This window comes from Rhamphochromis longiceps, linkage group LG3, assembly GCF_057381845.1.
Source record: "Rhamphochromis longiceps isolate RC_006_pf linkage group LG3, R_longiceps_female_GT1.1, whole genome shotgun sequence".
NCBI lineage: Eukaryota > Metazoa > Chordata > Actinopteri > Cichliformes > Cichlidae > Rhamphochromis > Rhamphochromis longiceps.
In genome coordinates, this window is record NC_140559.1 from 37,046,162 (window position 1) to 37,066,911 (window position 20,750).

Below are 20,750 nucleotides of genomic sequence, written 5' to 3' on the forward strand. Positions count from 1 at the left end.
ATGACGTGACGCAAGGATGAGCAAGAGAAAATACACAGGAGAAAGTACGCTTTGGGGATCTACAGAGTCACTTCTTGGCTTTAAAAGCCAGGCCAAATGAATTCCCAGCCTCAGATTATTGTGCAGTTTCGCCTGCCAAGGCTGCCGTGTTGTTTTTGATTCAGCGCACACAACAATACAATGACAGGCTATTAGTGTAAAGTACTTTAAAACTAATTGTTTCCAGCAAATTCTTTTTTGTTGCGATGCTAAAAAGTCCAGCAGCGCTTGACCCTGAGACTCAGGTGCTGCTGAAACGCTGAATGCGGATCTCTCTGGTGACAGAAACACCGACATCAGCAGAGTCCAACCAAACTGGAGAAAACAATAACAGGTTTAGAATTTTGTGCCTTTTCCGCTGATTCGGGAAGATGAATTCAAACGCATGTGAAGCCTGAGCTGCGCACGCCTTTACATTTAGCTGAAACAGGAGTAAAAAAGCCTGCCGTCAGGTTATGAAACACATCTGGATAATGCAGTTTTAAATAATTTATTCATCAAATCATCATCAAAGCACTCTGAAGGTGTTCCTGCAGCTCTAGAGACTCTTAACTCTTGCATTAATATAAAGATTTTGCATCAGGATCAGCTCGACGGAAGACGTCCAACTGTCAAGCAACTCTGTTCTCAGTCATCTGTGTTAAAATTTAAAACACATGATAATAAAATAACTAATATCGGTTTCTCCATGCGAGTCACAGAAGACGCTGAAGCTTCGAGTGCCGTTTTCAGCGACCACATCGCTCGCTTTTGTCATTCTCGCTGTTGTTATTGCCTGTTTCTCGTCTCACACTCGTGTCCTTCCCCTGATTCGCTGTGGCAATGAACTCATTTCTCCACAGGGATCGATGCACATATGTCCATATACTTTATTGATAGTGCGTGTTTAAAGAAAAAAGAAAAAGGAAAAAGAAAGGAAACAACAGCTCTGACCAAAGTGCTCCCAGTTAAAAGAAAGCATTAAATAGAATGAATAGAATAGCCCTTTATTGTCATTGTACATGTACAATGAAACTGTGGGTGCTCAACACCAACTGTGCAGGAAGAAATATAAATAGTAGACAGCAGGAGAAATACATACAAAAATAAGAGAAAGGCACATGTTAGAGAATAAGTGGCAAAAAATAAATCACGTCTTAAAACAAGAAGGAAAACTAAAGTGCAAAACTAGAAATAAAATGGACAATAAAAATAATAATAAGTCAAAAAAAAAAAAAAAAAAAGAGAATGAAAGTGGCCAGAAACTGACTTGAACCAACACTTTTTACACACTGTGAGGGATCACTGCCTTACTGTCATGGTTTTGCTTGCATAATGACAATAAAACGTCTTGAATGTTTAAGCTTTCAGGTGCTTGTCCAGGCATTTTCACTTCAGCCTGAACTTTCAATGTATGCAAATGTTCTACTGCACTTTACAACCTCGTCCACCTTTCAGGGATTTTGGACTTTGAGCGGATTAATAGGCAGAAGCTCCCGCTGCTGCCGCGCCGGCCTCAGCCAGGCCGAGTCCTCTTCATCGTTATTCTGACAGTGCAGCGAGGAACAAATGGGAACTGCTGTTATTGTTTTGGCTGAGGCCCCAGCTGGACAGTAGCTGAGCGTGAGTGCATGTGTCCATATGGACACCAGAGAGCGCAGACAGCTGGACTAGAGTATTTGGACGACCCCCGCTAACCCCAGAGCTCGTTCTCTCTCTTTTCAGCTCCTCTTCTTTACTCTGTTCTGCTCTCGCTCTCACTTTATCTCCCCTCTCCTTTCTTACTAAACCCAAAAGGTAATCGGTGGACCCTGGCAGAAACGGGGGGCAACCAAAGGCACGGAGTAAACAGCGTGCTAAAATCCAATCAAGCACGTGCACGCGAGCGCACACCTAGGCGCGCTGGCTGGCTGGCAACACACAGACAAGTGTAATCTGCCAGGATACACACAGAGATCCCAGTAACACTGGGAGACACGTACTGTATCTTTTCTGCCAGGATGTAAGCACGCTTAACATGCACACACACACTGAGTCGCTGTGTTGTAGCTTCACTGCTCCTACTCAATTACAGTTTGCTGTAAGGCAGGACTCCCAGGGCTGGAGCAAGAAACGTCAACACATTTTACACTTGACTTTTCTATTGCTCACTTCGCCACTGAGACTGCTGGCCTTTATCCTCGACTGGGAGTTCAGAACTTGCCAAAGTTACTCGACAATCTTTCAGCAGCAACGCAACAACAACACAGCCGGTCTTCTACCGGTAAAGCAAAGTGGAGCAGTATGGATTTTATTTCTCCTCCCCACTTGTAAGTGCTTAAATGTTGCAGGAGATTTGCAGTAGAGTTTTTCCAGAGACAGGACTGCAGCTACGCTCGTCATGGAGGTGGTTTTTGTGTGGCTATTATTCTTTATTTCCATATAGACAGGCTGGATTATAGGATGGGTTTAAAGAGCTTCAAGCACAGACTTATAACAAGCACTCCGACTCCAGCAATAAAAAGCAACATCCACACCTGATTTACGTTTGCATCACTGCCGACTTCTGTGTCTAAATGACCCGATTTTAATGTCGAGGACCATCACTGGCAACGACAGTGGAGGAGCGTGTGGTGTCTGAGCCCAAGGGTCAGGAATGCTGCTGGAAGCACGCCTGTCCATTTATGAGATTCACTGGGTTTTACACTTGAATTTTGTCCCACTGTATCGAACTTTCAACACAAAGTTCTTGTCTAATGTCCAGAAGCATCCAAGAAAAACATTCAGCGACTTGATGTGGCCTGTGCCATCTTTTTCTGTGACTTCTTCCTTGTCTTCAAAGTGAACATTAGGTTCAGGGTGGCTTATTGCACAAGTTTAACATAGTCATGACTTTCAAGGGGGGAGGAGCTAAAATCAGGTATGGTTTTTTTGAGCATGTGTAGACGTAATAGGTTTCACGCTCTGTGTCACACAGCTCGTCTGCTCTTGGCCTGCATGAGGTCAAAGAGAAAGGATGAGCTCCAACCATCTGCTGTTCAATGACAACAGAACAACCAAAGTTTCATCAAAACTCAGAGTGAGAACGATGAGCATCATTTTAAACTGTGGGAATCATGCAAAGCTGCTCTAATACAGTTCAATAAAAATGAGCATTCAACACTGAACACTACGACATTATCTGCGCTATATCTATCCATCCATCCATCTATATACATGTATACACATACGTATACATGTATACACACACGTATACATGTATACACACACGTATACATGTATACACACATACGTATACATGTATACACACATACGTATACATGTATACACACATACGTATACATGTATACACACATACGTATACATGTATACACACATACGTATACGCGCGCATACACGCGCATACACGCGCATACACGCGTATACACATGTATACACACACACACACATATATACACACACACACATACATATATACACACACATATATACATATATACACACACATATATACATATATACACACACATATATACATATATACACACACATATATACACATATACACACACATATATACACATATACACATACATATATACACATATACACATACACACACACATATACATATATACACATACACATATACACATATATATACACATATACACATATACATACATATATACATACATACATATACATATACATACATATACATACACATACATACACATACACATACATACATACACATATACACATACATATATACATACACATACATACATACATACATACACATACATACATACATACATATATATATACATACATATATAAAAATAAAAGCCTGCACTGATTTCATTCATCGAAGGCTGCTGAACGACTGAAGCATTACTGAATATGTGGGAAGAAATGGCTGTGTCTGGCAGGAGCTGCACGAAATCGAATAAATTGAATCAAGTGATGCCACTTGAAAAGTCTCTTGAAAGGGGAGACAGCAGTAACTACTTGACCTGCTGCTGCTGGCCTCTCTGCTGCTGCAGCTCTGACTCTGCCCTGCTTTGATCCAGAAACAATTTGGCCAAAAAGAATAAAATTTGTTACCTTGAGCGCCTGCAATCTGGCCTGTTCCTCCTCCAAAGCCTGCTGCTTCTCCTTCTCATCCATGCGGCTGAAGGACATGCCGGTGGAGGAGAGAGACGAGACGGCGTTCGACAGGGTGGATGCTCTGCAAACATAAGAGAAAGGGGAGAAAACAGAGGTGGTGTTCAATTTTTCTTTTTGAGGGAGTACTCTCGAGGAGGAACGGTGAAATTTCATATGATGGAAATGCAAATGACGCAAACTAGAGAAAGGCTGATGCCGCTGACCAATTATAACGTGTCTACCTGGTGTCTGCATTCAGCTCCTTGGTCTTCTTGCCCTCCAGAGAGGCAAGGTGCTGCTCCAAAGCCTCCAGCAGGCTGCTGGGAGCCTGAGAGTCGAGTATGAGGGGAGAAACGGAGGAAATTCAGTCATCCGCTCAACTTGTTTCTCTCACATGCAAAAAAACAAAAAACCCCACCTACACATACAGTAACAGACACAAACAGCACCCAGAGTTAGTTGGTCTCACAGGAAGGTAACAGAGTACATCAGGCTCCAGGAATAGCCAAGGCAACATGCAGAAAACACTCACACTGTTAGCAGGAGACTCAAAGGAGAGACACAACAAAGGAGGAGGTTGAAAAAGAGTGAGGAAGAAGTTGAAGAGGAGAGGCTGCGCCTTATTCTCTTGACTTCCCGAGCACAGAGCGATCATTTCAATGCCGGGCCTTCCCTTTGCTACGTTTGCCTCTTTGTCTTATTCATCTTGCAGTGCCCTCACACCGCGACGTCCTGTCAAACAATGCCAGGCTGTACTCTTTACCTCTGACTTGTCAGTGTGCCTCTGCTGTAGCTTTACTAATTCTCTCTGCATTTATTGCACTTGCAGACTGAGATCATGGCCTCGCTTGTTTTTCCTAAAAACAAGCGAGGCTAGGAGTGTTTAAAGAGCCTTTTGTTGTACAACGACACCAGGCAGCAGCGCTAAATTTGAGCTGTTGTGTACCAGTTAGCGAGTGGGTTACTTGGGGACTGTTGCTATGCTTCTACAGATAAAACAGTTCGGCTGCAGCTTCGAGTTCAACTCCAATTGTTTGACACTGCACAACAGGACGTCTTCTGCACTCGTTAGGTGCCTCATTAATGCCAAAAAAGACCACAGCAAAACAGCAAGGCGACAGCGAGCCAGGCAGCCGCACTATCGCTGCATAATCAATGGTTTTTAAGAGCTACGGAGGACCACGAGTGCCAAAATTAGAAATAATTACATTATATTAAACGGGACATAAAAATTAAACAATCAATTAAATGACATCAACTGATTCAACATAGCTTTGCATTATTTAGCTTTACTTCATTTCCTATTTTAAAGTATTTCCCTTAATAAATGATGTATTTGTTATTGCTCTGATGCTTCTTTAGGTATTTCTGATTTACACAAATAAGTAGACTGTAATTCAAAGTGTGTTTCTTTGTCTGCTAAAAAAAAATTGAGACCAACAGCTAAACAAGATAAAGACGATAGATTTCTGGAAAAAGAAAGTATCTCTATTGAAATAAATGAATATATATCACATCAAAGTAAACTGGGATGGAAAATACAACCAGAACCTTTTCAAATATAAAAATAAAATTGGCAAATAAATCAATCTGTCACATTTCATTAATGAAATTAATGCCTACAGTATTTTCTTGATGCAATTAATGGCTCATTTACAGTGATGCCCATAACTTGTTGGGAAAAGGCAACATTTTCAGAGTTTTGCGTCTGTACAACACCACGTGGGAGACTTTCAGCTTTAATTCAACGAACAGTTTTGCATAAACTGTTTAGGAAATAGAGGTCAAACTCATGGACATCAACAGATGTTGCGTTTCCTTCACTGTTATGGCCCTGTCCATAATCTGTTTTGGTGGCTGTTGTTGTCTGTCTGCCTTTAAGTCTTTGCAGGTCCCGGAGTGGATGAGCTGACGGCTGCTGATTGGTCCCCTGGCCATGTGATCTTCTTCAAATCCCTCACCAGCAGTTGTCCTGGGGCAGCCACTGACAGCAGCAGCAGACCTGACCCTGGCCTCCAAAACTTGAGACTTTTGTGCTTGTGATTTGTGCGGCTTCTCTGAGTTCTGTATATAGTGTGTATATTAGCTTTCATTGTACATAGCACATTGTAAATAGCACTGCAACAGAAGGGGTGAGCTGCCGTATTGTTTTTCCTTGCACTGTTTTCTCCTGTTTATTTCAGTTAGGGAGTTAGGTGTAGCGCTTGTCTTTTGTTTGATTTCACATAGGGTTTTAGATAGCACCTCCTCCTGACTTAGCTTGTTTTGTTTGTTATTTTGGCCTTTGTTCACCCTGGAGCTTCATTTTTGCAGTGTAGATAATAAAACACGATTCACTAAGGAATTGGTTTCCCTCTGTGTATGGTTTTGGGGACCAGGGCGGGGTAGTCTTTTCAAACTTATGTTGCGTTCCTGTACCCCTAGACTGGGGCGTAACATTCACTGAGATGCTCCAACAGGCCCTTACTACAGCTCTCTTTAGCTGCTGCTTGTCTGTAGATCTCCATCTTCAGTTCTGTATCTTGTAACTAAAAAGCCTCTGTGTTGGTTTGACATCAGGTGACTGACTTTTTTTTTTTGTCCAATTTTTTCTTGGGTTGCTTTGGCAGATTTGGCTTTTGTCCTTTTTGCAGAACTGTGCAGGCCAAGTCTAATCTGGTCTTCTTGTACTTGCACTTTGTTGTAAACAGTCTGTATTTCATGAAGGTGTCTCTTGATTTTACACTCTGACAATAATACTCATACCTCCTTGAGATTGCTCCTGAGTTGGTTAGATGTTGTGAATTTATTTTTCTTAACCATGGAAATAATTCTGACATCTTTAGTCACATCCTGTGGGGTTTTGGTGGGACTTTTTGGTGTTCCTGAGCTGGCCGGTGCCGTCCCCTTTTTTTTTTTTTTTAAAATGAACCAAATTGTTGATTTTGCCACACTGAAAATTCTTGCTGTTCCTCTCTGGTAGGTTTATTTTAGTATTAGAGCCTAATGACAGCCTCCCTCACTCACACTGTCATCTCTTTGGGTCTTACATTTAAAATTAGTTAAAAGCCTAAAAAATAAAAATTCAACACTTTGAATCAACTTTGGATATTAAGTCTGCTTTATTTTTAGAGAATAACAAGGAACTGTAACTGAAAGTGCCTGTCAGTCAGTTTTAAACCTCTAAAATACGGTAATATGTATAAAAATGGCTGCAATTTTTAAACAGTTAATGCAAAATGTTTGTTAGACCTCTGAAAACCTTCACAGTCAATCACAGACTCAGTGATTTAAAATCTACTGTGGTGGTGTACAGAAGCAAGACTGCAAACAAAATGTGTCACTAGTCCAATAAATTAGAGACCCAAACTCATCATTTCTATAAGTGGGAGTTTCAGTCGTCCATACTTAGCATGCAGCAATTAAAAGAATAGTTCATCTCTCTTTTGGCTTTGGAGAGAGGAGGGGAAATTCTTTCACTGTGAAAATATCACAACGTCATGTCTGCCTCTCCGTCCGCAAGAATGCAAAGTTCGCTGTCAGTAGACACACACACACACACACACACAAAAGAGGCATTTGGAGGCTGGGCCAGACAGTGGGTTCTTGCCAAACTGTTGCCTGGTTGTTAAAGAAACAGCGACTTGCACAAAGAAAGATCTTTAACTGCCGCAGAGTCTGAATAGGTGAAAAGAAGACTGTGTGTGCTTAGTCAATATTAGCTCTGACACACACACACTCTCAGAGGGGGGGGAAATATCACGAGCATGCCTTGCTCTTAACATAAGATGCTTAGCAGTAATACCTCTGACTTTAGAAAGCACTGAGAAAAAAGTGCTAGTATTAAAAAAAAAAAAAAAAGAATCCCTGCTTTCTTCTCTCTGATGTTTCCTTTATTTTTTGACAGTGATTACGCAGTAATGCTCGGGTCATTCACTATTAAAGCACCTGCACCATGCGTGTTGAAGAAATGATGTCGTGCATGACAAGTATGAAATAAACAACATCTAAAAAGGAGGAGGACGGAATTTAAATGAGCTGAGCCGAAAGCCGTTGCAGAGATTCTTTTCATGCAGATGAAGACGGAGGGGTGAAGCTTCATTTTCTATTCATGAGGTTTCATGGCCTTTTGCTTGTCGTGCCAAGGCTGTGTGTGTGCGCGTTTGAGTGTGTGTGTGTGCGCGTTTGATAGCGACTGCCACCTGAGGCCGACACACACATATTGCACTGAGTTGACACCAGATCATTCTGCGCCCGAAAAACAGGGGAAGAGCATGCCTTTGAGGGCTTGAGGTGCAAGTGTGTATGGTTGCACACACACATGCTATGAAGACGTTCATGCAGGAGGAGGAGGTTAAGCAGGATTGGGGGGGCGTAGAGTATGCAACCCACCACCTACAATGTATGATCCTTTTGTTTTCTGCGAGAGGAGGGGGAAGAAGAAAAACGTCTGTTTAATGACTACAGTAAACTGTGCAGTTTTACTATGAGTTCAACACCCACACTGTCAGCTCGCATGCTGTTGACTTCCAGCTTCACACTCTAATGATTTTTTAGTAATGCATAACCAAGGTCGCGATCCAGCAAGCTGTAAAGTTTTACTGTTGTGTGTCAGTGTGTGGGAGACTCCCCCTCCCTTTAGGCAAAAATAGGAAAAAAAATTCACCCAAGTTTATTTCAACTATGAGCCAAAGTATGCTCAATTTAATAAACTGTCAATCCAATCAGGGCTGCAGCTTATGATTATTTTGTTATGGATGAATCTGTCAGCCAAGGACACACCAATTGATAACTCGCTTCTGAGATATGGTGCTGATATTTGAACAGCACCAAACTGAGCTGGCTGAGGCATAGCAGAGACTGTGACAGCGACAAAGGAACTAGATGACACCAGGATCAGTCACATATTGTGGCTGTGTGCTATGAAAGAAGTCGCGGGTGGGTGAAATAGATCTGTCAGAAGCAACTGCTCTATGCCAAGTTAATTTTGACTCATTGTTATATAAAATACCAAAACGAAATCCCACAACCCAACACTAAGACAGCATCTCTGATTACATGCATCCACATTTAGCCTACACTTGCTACTTTAAAGATACAGTCAGCAGAAAAGAGGATACTGTAATCATAAATATGCATAGAACAGTATGTAATTACTTTTCCAGCAAACTGATGCCTTCTAATAAACGTATAATTCATCTATTAAAAAGCTGGTTTGCAGAAGCCAGCTTGTTCACCAACCATATTTGAATACAGTGGCCAGGAAAGACAAGTCACTGCACATTATTGGCATTTTACGTAAGCAGCTTGAGATCAGCCTCCTGTCTCCACATCGCTGACAACAAGTTGGCTAAACAACAATAGTTGGTTTTAAACTAACTTTATGCTAGCTAATGTTAGGGTTAAGTGTCAAAAAACACAAAACAAACAAACAAAAACATTCCCTTTGATAAACAGTTTGATTACATTCTCACATCAAATGAGTTTATTCACTAAGTGTCTGAGTCCAACAATGTTACATCCGCTTCAAAAAAAACCCTTCACTAACCCTGGCTAAAAGCAGCTAACAGACACTAAGAGCTGCTAATAAACACCAAGAGAAGCTAACGGCAGCTAACAGAGGCAAGCAGATGCGCTTGTTGATGGTTCAACATATCCTCAACAACCCCATCATTTATATTCTCTACAGTCGCAGCAGATGGCTGCCCCTGCTGGAGGTGTCTTCCTGTTCAAAGTAAGTTCTTCTTCGCCACTGTTGCCAACAGAGAAATGTCTGATTGTTGAGGTTTTTTCCCCCTTTACAGCAGATCTCATCCAACTAGTAACTAAAATTAACTGACTGACTGTTGTTGCTCATTAAGAATAATATGATACTGTACAGCAGGTCTGCTAGTTTCACTGTAAATGCCTTCTGTAGAAAAAACATACACTTTAATAATGCTCTATCACACAGACCAGCAGCAAATCATCACCATTTAGAATCTGAAACAACCAGATAATCATACTTTTGCTATCATTTTGAAAAACAATTAATAGCTTCATTATTTCTCAAAAACCATGTTCTATAGTACACAGCCTAACAGTTTCCGCTTCTCTAATGTGGGGATTTGGGCCTTTTTCCTGTTAAATATTATTGCAACAAACCCAATATTCTCGATTTTTTTGTTTAGTTTTTGCTGTTTGACCAACTAAATGAAGCAATTAACGATGCCACTTACTGCAGTATTTTACACAGATTAATTAAGACAACCAACAGATGGATTGGTAAAGCAATCATTAGCTGCAGCCCTCTTGGTGATCAATTTCACTCCACTGAATCCAAGGACGGACCTTCTATTTTTAACACATTTAGAACAACAAAGAAGGCAAAAAAACACAAACAGAAACAGGTCATTAACGGTATTGAAGTGAATTATAATGTGTGTTTATGGGTAGCAGTGTAACAAAGAAAACAATGTCCTTGATGTTCGATCATAAACCACGGGGAGGATAAAAGCAACGCTTCAAGCGATTCCACTGAACTCACAAACAAAAAGGAAAATTTATTCTTGACAATTAGAAAGTGCTGTTGCTGTCCTGTTTTCTTAAGCCCTTCATTTTTGCAATTAACTTTAATTTAATTGATTCAAGGTCCAAAGCTCATTGTTTGGGGTTTTTAAATCGGCGTCAGGCATGCCGATGGCCCGGAGCGCTTAAGCAGGCCAACTTTAACACAGCTCAGTCTGTTTTTTTGGGTTTTTTTTTTTTTTTTTTTTATATCTGTAACGAGTATTTAGAAGTGAAAGGGAAAGCAGGAAAGCAAAATCAATTATACCAGAAGGGAGTTGCCTGGATTCAAACAGTAAATTCAGGTTAGCTTTCTTTTAAAGAAACAAAAAAGGAGTAGGGTGGAGAGTGAAAAGGAAGTAAACAACTGGTCAGGAGGGAGAAACAGGCATAGGCAGGGGTGAAATAAAGTGTGAGTCAGTGGATGAAAGCACAGAGAGAGCAGTGAGATAAGAAGTAGTGCTTCAGGAGAAACTCTTTGGGGGAAAAAAGGTGAGAAGGTTGGAATTAGAGAGGTGGACGGTGAGATGTACACTGACCTGTGAGAGATCTGGGATGTCACCCTGATCTATTCCAACTTGCTGTCGTCAAAAACAAAATTTACAAAAGGAAAAAAAAAGAAAAAAGGAAGGGGTCGGGGGTGGGATAAAATGGAGAAGGAAGCATAAAGAGGAGGGCGGGGTCCATTTGGTGAAAATAAAAGGATGAGAAAAGAAAAACAAAACAAAACAGGGGAATCATTACTTCATGCAGCGGCAGTGTCAACAAAAACAGAAATAAACATGAAAAAGTTTGACATCTCAACAGTGAATGACAACAATGACTGCACAGTGATAAACATGTCTGACCGATGAGGGAGAGCAGGCATGAAGGATGGCGTGATAACTCTGAAAACACTCATAAAGGACGCCATAACCTGCACCAAAACCATCTCCAAAACACTAGGACACGACATAAACAAGCTTATTTTCCCCTCTTTCAAACCTGTTGTCAAACTCACCTTCAGGCTTTACCAACAGGAAATATGAGTAACGTTTAATCCTGTTACTTGAAGATCGTTTGAGTCAATGATCTGGTCTGAAGCAAGGTTTAAAAGATTAAAATACACCCTCAGATGAACAGCAACAATATTGTGTAGTTAATTTAAAAACAAAAAAACCTACTTATGCTGCTTCTGCATTGTAAGTAAGTGGACTGAGGACAAAAGACATCAGGAATGATCTTAGAGAAACAACTGCTGACAATGATTAAAAGTCAAATCCTGAGCAAAGTCCATCATTCTACACTGAGAAAGATAATTAACAACTTTCTCAGCAAACCCACCCCTAGGTGAAAGAAACGGCAAAAACCCAAGAGTTACATCTCAGATCTACAGGCCTCAGTTAGCATGTTAAATGTTAAAGTTCATGACAGCACAGTTAGAAAAAGACTGGATAAGTATGGCTTGTTTGGAAGGACTCTCAGGAGAACGTGTCTTCCTTCTAAAAAGAACACGGCAGCATGATTTAGGTTTCCACTGCATCTAAACAGACCACAAGATTTGCTGAAGAATGTCCTTTAGACAGACAAGATAAAAATCAGATGTGTGGTTGTAATTCACAGCTCGACATTTGGAGACAGCCAAACTCAGCATATCAGTACAAACACCTCACACCAACTGTCAGGCACGGCGGAGGTGGGGTGATGAATCTGGGCTTGTTTTGCAGCCACAGGATCTGGGCACGTTGTCATTGGGCTGAACATGAACTCCTCTGAATACCAAAGTATTCCAGAGACAAACATCTGTCTGACAGATAAGGACGAGGAGTTTGACTCTTTTTCAGCCATTGTGTTTTAGATTTGCTCCTGTGTTTGGGGTCCTGAATGAAATGCTGCGGTGGTACCTTAAGCAAACTGTGCATGAACAAATACCTACAAGCCTCAATGAACTGACTACACATGGTAAATAACAGCGGGACAAAATTTCTCCAAGATGATGTGAAAAACTAATGAAGTCCCACAGAAAACAGTTCCTTCAAGGTGCTTCTACAAGCTGCTCAGTCCTGGGGTGCACTAATTTTCTATAAACTGTTTGTGTGTTTTAGCTTCATTTTCTTAATTAAATAAGGACATTGTGCAATTTGTCATATGTTGCTGTTCATCTGAGGTTGTGTTTACCTGCTGAGGATTTTTTAAATTATGTCCTGATACGTAAAACATTAGAACTGAAAGACAGCATATTTTCTTTCCCCCCCCTTTTTTCAACTTTAACCAGTGGGCTTGCATGAGAGAACACAGATATCCTAAAGTAAAAAGAGTCAGATTGGATGTTAAACAGTCTTTACCCTGCTAGCTGCACAGTCCAAAGTCAGTAAAATGTCTGATTCAGCCACTGTAAGAATTAAACATGTGCCTTCCAAAGACGATATTTTAATTAGTTGGCCTCCAACTTATACTTTTGATTATTTATCCTGTTGTCATTTATCACAAAACAACCAAACATGAATATCAAGGGCACATTTCAAGTCAATCCAGGTGCTTTCAGTTATTAAACAAAAGCTTAAGAGTTTAGAAAAATGGGACGGTCCCATTTTAACAGGAGGCCTTTTACACTGCAGACATTTTTCACCAATCACACGACAAGAGGGGTAAATCTCAGAATTAATGAAGACTAATGTCCAGTCACCTGAGTCCTCTCACTGTTCATGTTGCTCCCTTTGATTAGAACAGTTCTGAGCCACTGGTAATCTTTCTAACAGCAGGGCCTGAGCAAAAATGTCTGCTGTGGAAAGCTGCTTTCTTAAAATGATGCCCAACCCTCATGTGCAAATCTGCTTCAACAATCCATTGAACTAAAAAGGTAACACCTCAAGATCTCAGTTGTTTTTAGTACATTTACTACACTGACTACTCATCGTTTAGATGTAGCGTTAATGACCACATGGAGCAGACTCATCTGCACCAGCTCGCTACTGAGAAACATGTCATTTAATTTATGGATATGTCATAAACTGCATAGATGGCTTGGAAATCCCTGAAATCTACATGTTTGAATCATGTCATGTAAAACATGGAAGCGAAAAAAATATATGAATAGCTCAGAGCGCTACTCAAAAGCCAATTATAAAAGACAAAAGGAAAGTGACTGGGAACATTTATTTTTTTATGTACATTAATGGAGAGAAGATAAAACCCACTAATGTGGAAGTTATAGCAGCTGATCTCACTGTTTCAAGTCTGCTGAAACACCGGGAGGGATGGAAGAGAGGGGGCACCAGAGGGAAGACAGAAAGAGGGATGATCTGTAGGCGCTGGGCGAAGGAGAGCCACACGAGTATCCATCTCTGTCAGGGGCGGAGGGAAGAGCGAGGGAGGAGAAAGGATGAGATGGAGGAGTGTGGGGAGCAGAGGGAGAGCGAGCTAACGGAGCGCCTAACCACATGCTCCATCTTCGGGGTTATTTTGGGTGCATATATATGTAAGTGTGTGCAGCAAATGTGGGGCTGGGAGGGCAAGTTAGGAATTCTGGTTTGAAGAGCGTACAGTAGCTGTGTGAGCAAAAATGTGGCCCTCTTTATATGCACTTCTGGTTCACCATATCTGTAGGTTTTATGTATATATAAAGGTTTTTTGTTTTTTGTTTTAAAAACCTTTAAGGAAAATGGTCAAAATTGCCTTCAAAATAAGGTGTCTGCGTGGAAAAATATACCTCTGCCACTTTGAGGAACTCTGAGAGCTTCGTCATCCTGTAAAGGAACTTCTTGTAGATGTCCAGGGCATCTTTACACTGGTTCTTCTTCATGTCAAAGTATTTCTCTACAGAGAGGGAAAGACATACAAATTTAAAAGGAAAAAGGAAGACAGAAGTGTGAAGTACAGTACGAAAGTCAGAAGTCTTGAGCCACCCCTCATTTCTACTCGTTTGTCTACTAAGCAGCCAGACTTTGGAAAGTTTTCTTGAGTAATAGTTCTCCAGGTTTTCTACAAGTCTTTCACAGTTCTTTCTTTGGACATTGGCTGCTTTTTCACTCACTTCCAGTCCAGTTCTTATACCTGACCATTTTCAGAGCCATTCTTTTTCCTTGACTTAACAAATGCACCTAACTCAAGGCATGGACTAGTTTTGTGTCTTTACAAAAGAGACCGTTAGAGAGAACCAATTTTAAATTGTATCTTTAGGCACTTTATTACTTGCCTGTCACCAAAACACATCATTTGTTTGCCTTTGTTTAGTTGAGTCTATGAAAAAAGGCCAGTGATAACAGAGTTTGACAGGCATGAAATAACATTTTTGCACCAACGAGGTGAAGAGCTGTTAGCCGACAACTTGTCATATGCCAGCAAATCTGAGAAAACCGGACAAATGAAGGACAAAAGAAGAAGTGACAGGCCTGAAAAACTGTTTACAGCAGTTGAAGAGTATCTGAAAGTCATGTCCTTAAGAAAAAAAAAATCCAGCAAAGACCTGACATAGTTCTACTAGAGACCTGCTGTTCACTGAAGCCCCGTCAGAAATGGTCTCAGTGGAAGGGTGGCTGTCAAGAAGCCATTCTTAAGGAAGGGAAACAGGGAGGAAAGGCTGAGGTATGTCAGATTACAAGGCTGGCATAGACTGAAAATCAGTGACAACAGGTCTGATCGAGCAGGGAATCTGAATTTGACATTTTTTGTTCAAATCGGTATATAAGGAGGAGGTCAGGAGAGAGGTGGAGGCTCTGTCATGGTTTGAAGATGCATTTCACTCAGTGATGTTGGGGATCTTTTAAAAACTGATGAAATTATGAACGCAGAAAAGTATCATCGGATTATGATGAAAAATGCAATATAATCTGGAAATGGTTTCATCCATAACAGCATCATTTTTCAGCATGACAATGATCCCCCAAACACTCCCAATGCAGTAAAAGCATACTATGATAGACAAACACACAGTGGAACTCTATCAGTCATGGATTGGCCTCACCAGAGCCTGGACCTCAACTTTATTAAACCAGTGTGGGATCATCTCGACTGACAATGGAACAAGGCAGAAACGTCCAAAGAAAAGCTTTAAATGTCCTTTAAAAGCCTGGAGAAATATTCCTGAAGACTGCTTTAAGAAATTACAAGAAACCTTGTCCAAAGCCCCTTTTCCATTAGTACCTACTTGGATCGATTCGGCACAGTTTCACCACGGTTTGCAGGGTTTTCCATTAGGTCATAGTACCTGGTATCAGGTACTTTTTCAGCACCTGCTTGGCCGCAGTTCCAAACGATCCAACCAGGTACTAAAATGTAATGTCGTCACACTGCATGCCACCGATTAGCTGGTCAGTATTGTCACTCGAGAAGTCATGAGAGCGTCTCGTTCACAAAAATTTGAACCTCGGCAATGAGGGAAGTGGCTACAACATGGTGTTTCAAGAAATCAATTATTGAAACATTATTTTCCCAACAAAATATAGAAAATGAGGGGTAGCTCAAGACTTTTACACAGTACTGTAAGGAAAGGAGGAAGTAAAGAAGACAGGAACATTCATCGGCTGTAGAAAAAGAAGCTTTTGGCAGCTACATGACAGCTTGTCAAAACCTACTGTGCGCACACGTGTGTGTATGTGCTGGCGAGAGGGTTTTTATACATCTGCTTGACAAGAGCGTGAGTGTGAGGACACGCATAACACACACAAAAAACAAACTGCAGATATACCTCATCATTCCTGACACATGTAGGAGAGAAAGCTCGCTGTTTATCCTGCGTGTGTGTTCGTGTGTGTGTGTGTACCCAATAGGTTGATGACCCCTTCATTGTAAGCAGCAAACAGCCTTATGGAGTCCTTGAAGAGCAGCATGAAGGCTGAGTTGATCACACCATTGGTCAGCTCATTAGGGTTGGCCTACAGAGAAGAGAGGTAGAGAGTGAGAGGGTGAAGGAGGCATCGCTCTCACATCTTTCCAAAGCTTTTCAGAAAAATAAAGCATCTCTTTCAAATACCGACACCTCTCCCCCTTCGGCGTGAAGCGAACACATCACCACACACCGAGCAAAATGTCAATTTAGTTTAGGTGGAGGGGATAAAAATAAAAAACCCCATCACTTCCATACCCACACACACTCCCTCAATACACATTCAGTATGCATTTCAATGAGAAACCATCCATTTTATCACTCTTTGAAGCTCGCTGGCACAAACCACAGCACCCTCACCAATGAGTCCCCACCCAGTCCTCCCGTGCCCTTCCCAGACGCTCGCACTTAGATGTGCAATCTGTCCCCATAGTGTGATTTTTTTATTTAATACTCCTATCAATGCATTTCAAAACTTTACAAACGGTTTCAATTTACATTTTGATGAGAAAGTGAACGAAGCATGGCTGACACAGGACGCGCACATATGTAGCACACAAAGACACTCGGTACCTGGAAATCCAGCAGAGCGTCCAGCTGGTTCTGGATGATGGGCAGCGTCTTGATCAGCTTCTCTGTGTTCATGGTGCGCATCACGCCGTCAATACTGACAAAACAGGAAGCAAAAACGCACACAAACACACAATTACAGCAGGCACCTGGTGGACAAAATTTAAATTCTGATGCAAATTAAGAGGATTCACAAAAAAGGAATGAAGTGATGATCCAAAACTATGTGAAGCATGTAGTAAGTGAACCGATATTTTGCATACTGAAGCATCCTCAGTAGTGCAAAGTGCTTTTTTGAGGTGCAACAAATGGGAGACTGAAAACACTCTCTGATAAATAATGAGACTCTGCTCAGCTGGATCAGCGTGACACAGATTCAGTGTCATTCCACCGCGGCTGGACTTTCTGAAATTGAAATGATTGTGTGCACACACAAAACCTTCAGAAAGGATGCACCCACTTTCACTTGAAAACACAGGGCTCCAGGGAGGCTGTAAAGCTTTAGCTGAGGGATTAAAATACCACAAATGAAGTGTCATAATCTGCATACGACGGCTGCAATTAAAGGTTTAGTTGAGAGAGAGGAAAAAAAGAACAACCCCCCCCCCAAAACCCCTGAATACCCCATAAATCTCCAGTTCCTCTAGTGGCCATTTGAGTGGGCCCAAAAAATGAGACTTTCACGTTAAGATATTCAACTTTAAAGCAGACGTAAACATGTTTACAGCCAGATACAGAAACATTTTTGGGCCCATTGTTATTCTCCTTTTATATGCTTCCTACATAGTTTCATTCTCTTGGTGAAATACTGCGATTCCAATTCATTCAGTATTTTTCTAGAATTTATTATTATCAATCACTCAGCTCCAGCTTTCAGGAGCGGAAGTCCATTTTCTTTCCCCAATGTGCAGTCTATGAAAACCACAAATCTACTCAAGTTGACTGAAAACTATCTGCAACTTGTGTTTCATGTGCTTGTTTTTTCCCGTCCTAATTCTAATTGCTTATTTCTTTATTTCAGCAAGCTGGATGCAACATTTTCGCTTTTCCCTTTCTGCAATATTTCACATGCATCCAACAGAAAAATGTTCAGTTTTGTCTGAAATGTCTTGCAGGATAAACTCTAAAGAAAACAACAAAAAAAAACCCCAAAAAAACCAAAAAAAACTTTGTTTGCTGTCCAAGTTTGAGGTTTTGCAGAGAAACTGCTGGTTCTGTCTTTGTCTACTGCTTCTCTCTAAGTGCATTGCCAAAAGATAAACACAGTCTCCGGCTGTGTGACAAGATAAGTGTGAAATGAAGAGTAAAGATGACAGTGTGTGTGTACCCTCTCTTCATCTTGGTGAAATCCACAGCCACCAGTCTGTAGGACATGGCCTTCTCATTCAGGTAGCGACTGTATCGCCTGATGAAGGTTGACATGTCATAACCTGGTGGAGCAAAAAAAACAAACTGTCAGAGGGAAAGAAATATCCTCAGTGTGAGTAATAAATAATATTTTGACACTACTTTTGACTTTTAAACACTTTCTTCTTAATTATCAGAAACATTATGGTGTTCAGAGTGATGTACCTCGAGGCAAATCAACCCCCATCTGGTTCTCTGAAAGGAAATTGTGCTGTGAATGATCTTCACAGGGGTTTGTGTGTGCTTTACCTTGCAGAGCTCCCTTATCCAGGAAGTTGTTCAGGTTAAACAGAGTGTTTCTGGAGGCCAGGTACTGGATGAAACGCTGCAATAAGAAAAACAAAAGTTAACACTTGATTGATTTAAGGCTTGCAAAGTGCAAACTTAAAAATAAAACAAATGAACCCAGACAAAAGGGCTGGATTTACTGGAGTTTTGACAGATACATTTCCCACTGCTTAATCCTTCGATGGATGTGTTTTTCTTGGGAATCATCTTGGAATTATTTCAGTTACACCGCATTTGTTAATGTGGTTGCTTGTATGAATCCCAGATGGTTGAAAAGGCTGTGTGCAAATGAACCAAAAACACTTACAGTAAGAGTCTGGAAATGGACAGTGACATAAGTTTGGTTCTGTAAAACAGATTTGAACTGAAACAATCCAACATAACTAAAGTGTTGATTCTCCGCTTCAGGTTTAAGTGGCGGAATAAAAAAATACAGCTTCAACCATTTAGAAATTCCAGCCTGTCTTTTATACACGGTCCCCACTATTTCCAGAGACTGAAATCTAATTGAACAAATGAATAATTTCCCATCACCAGTTAATGCAATATTGAAGCTTAGTCCCTTGAATCAAAGCTGAAAGTCAGGACTTTAGTTGCATCTTCATTGTTTCTTCACAAATCAAATGTGCTGGCATACAAAGCCAGACCAAAGCCTTTACCTCAAATCTCTACAAAATCAACACTGAGCATATGTACAGCTGGATTGCACTGCATATCAGTAAAGCATAATGCTGATGCACGATCTGTGAGGCTACAGTTGGACAAAGCGGAGCATGGTGACATGTTCAGAGTGTCATCTATGCTACAAAAGCGCCCACACAGCTACGGGCTGATGGGGATGTCACAGAGTTTAAAGACAGTTGGTCCTAAACCAAGTCAACAAATTGAAATTATGACCTTGTCAAACTAAGGGGTGGCGCTCTGACAGAACACAGAGCCAAATTAGAAAGACGGAGGAAAGCCCACAGATGATACAAAAGATACACACAGTTACTGAAGTCCTGTTTTAAAACCCCAAGATGAGTTTCTGTCATCGTGATCTTGGTCACGGAAAAAACCAGATGTGACGAGGAGGGACTGGTCTGAACGTGAAACCACTTGAGAAAAATAAAACTACAACAATCGATTAATCATGGCATGAGCAAGATTTACAAAATAGATTTCAGTAGGTCCTAAAATTAACGATCCCATAAATTCAGCAGCTAAGTGTTTACAAAGGTCAGGTCAATAAAACATTTTCTCATAGATTTCTATAGGACCAGACGTCTCTTTCCAACCCCAGCTATCATCACCTGGTGGCCTGCACAGGGCACTTGTGCACTGGCTTCATTTTGACACCTCAGTTTGAAAAGCTTAGAGTGTTGTTGTCACCCTGCTGGGCGAGGGGGCAGGCAGGCAACTTTGGGAACATAACTGGAGAACTAGCTGACAGGATTTGGTAGCAGGAACTGACACCATAGATGTACCTACTAAAAATCTGTGACTTCAAGGTCAAAATCAGAGGTCAAGTTTACTGAAAACCTTGTGAATGCATTAGCTTGAAAAGCAGGCTCCACAGGATTTTTTAAAACCGTGCCACAGATGTATTTACTCAAGAACGATATCATCAAGTCCACTTTACCTTTATCTACTGACAATTTCAAATTTGGCACCATTGATGGAATTCATATAAGATATGAGGCACCTAGAGGAGACTGTTGTTTTAATTTGGCGATCTATAAATAAAATATATTACATGTAGCTATACAAACGCTACTGTTTCAGTATTTTTATAACACTTTTCCCCAATTTGCATTTGACAGAAACATTTCTGCTGCCCAACTATTGTAGCTGTATGGATTTGCAGGCCAGGCTTATAGTTTCAATATTAAACAGTAAGGGTGGACCATCCTATAACCTGGTATAAGATGACCTGGTAACTATGTGTTCTACAACATGTGTCTCCAGGGGTTTTTGTGTCACCTAAACATTCTACCGCCACAAACTGAGGAAGCTACCTGCATGT

General features: G+C 41.0%; 1 protein-coding gene across 3 annotated transcripts in view; it reads right to left on the reverse strand.

Annotated features, from left to right (window-relative positions):
* LOC146674449 (phosphatidylinositol-binding clathrin assembly protein) overlaps positions 1 to 20,750 on the reverse strand; it is a 113,841-nt gene that overhangs the window by 37,919 nt on the left and 55,172 nt on the right. For all 3 annotated transcript variants that reach the window (XR_014909275.1, XM_085396018.1, XM_085396010.1), the window contains exons 3-10: positions 18,707 to 18,782; positions 18,378 to 18,480; positions 17,054 to 17,147; positions 16,418 to 16,529; positions 14,366 to 14,472; positions 11,217 to 11,258; positions 4,395 to 4,480; positions 4,111 to 4,234 (exon numbers count right to left, since the gene is read on the reverse strand). Coding sequence is in view for 2 of the 3 variants with exons in the window: in XM_085396018.1 (XP_085252144.1) it covers positions 4,111 to 4,234; positions 4,395 to 4,480; positions 11,217 to 11,258; positions 14,366 to 14,472; positions 16,418 to 16,529; positions 17,054 to 17,147; positions 18,378 to 18,480; positions 18,707 to 18,782 (744 nt within the window). In the remaining variant the exon portion in view is untranslated. The remainder of the gene's footprint in view (positions 1 to 4,110; positions 4,235 to 4,394; positions 4,481 to 11,216; positions 11,259 to 14,365; positions 14,473 to 16,417; positions 16,530 to 17,053; positions 17,148 to 18,377; positions 18,481 to 18,706; positions 18,783 to 20,750) is intronic.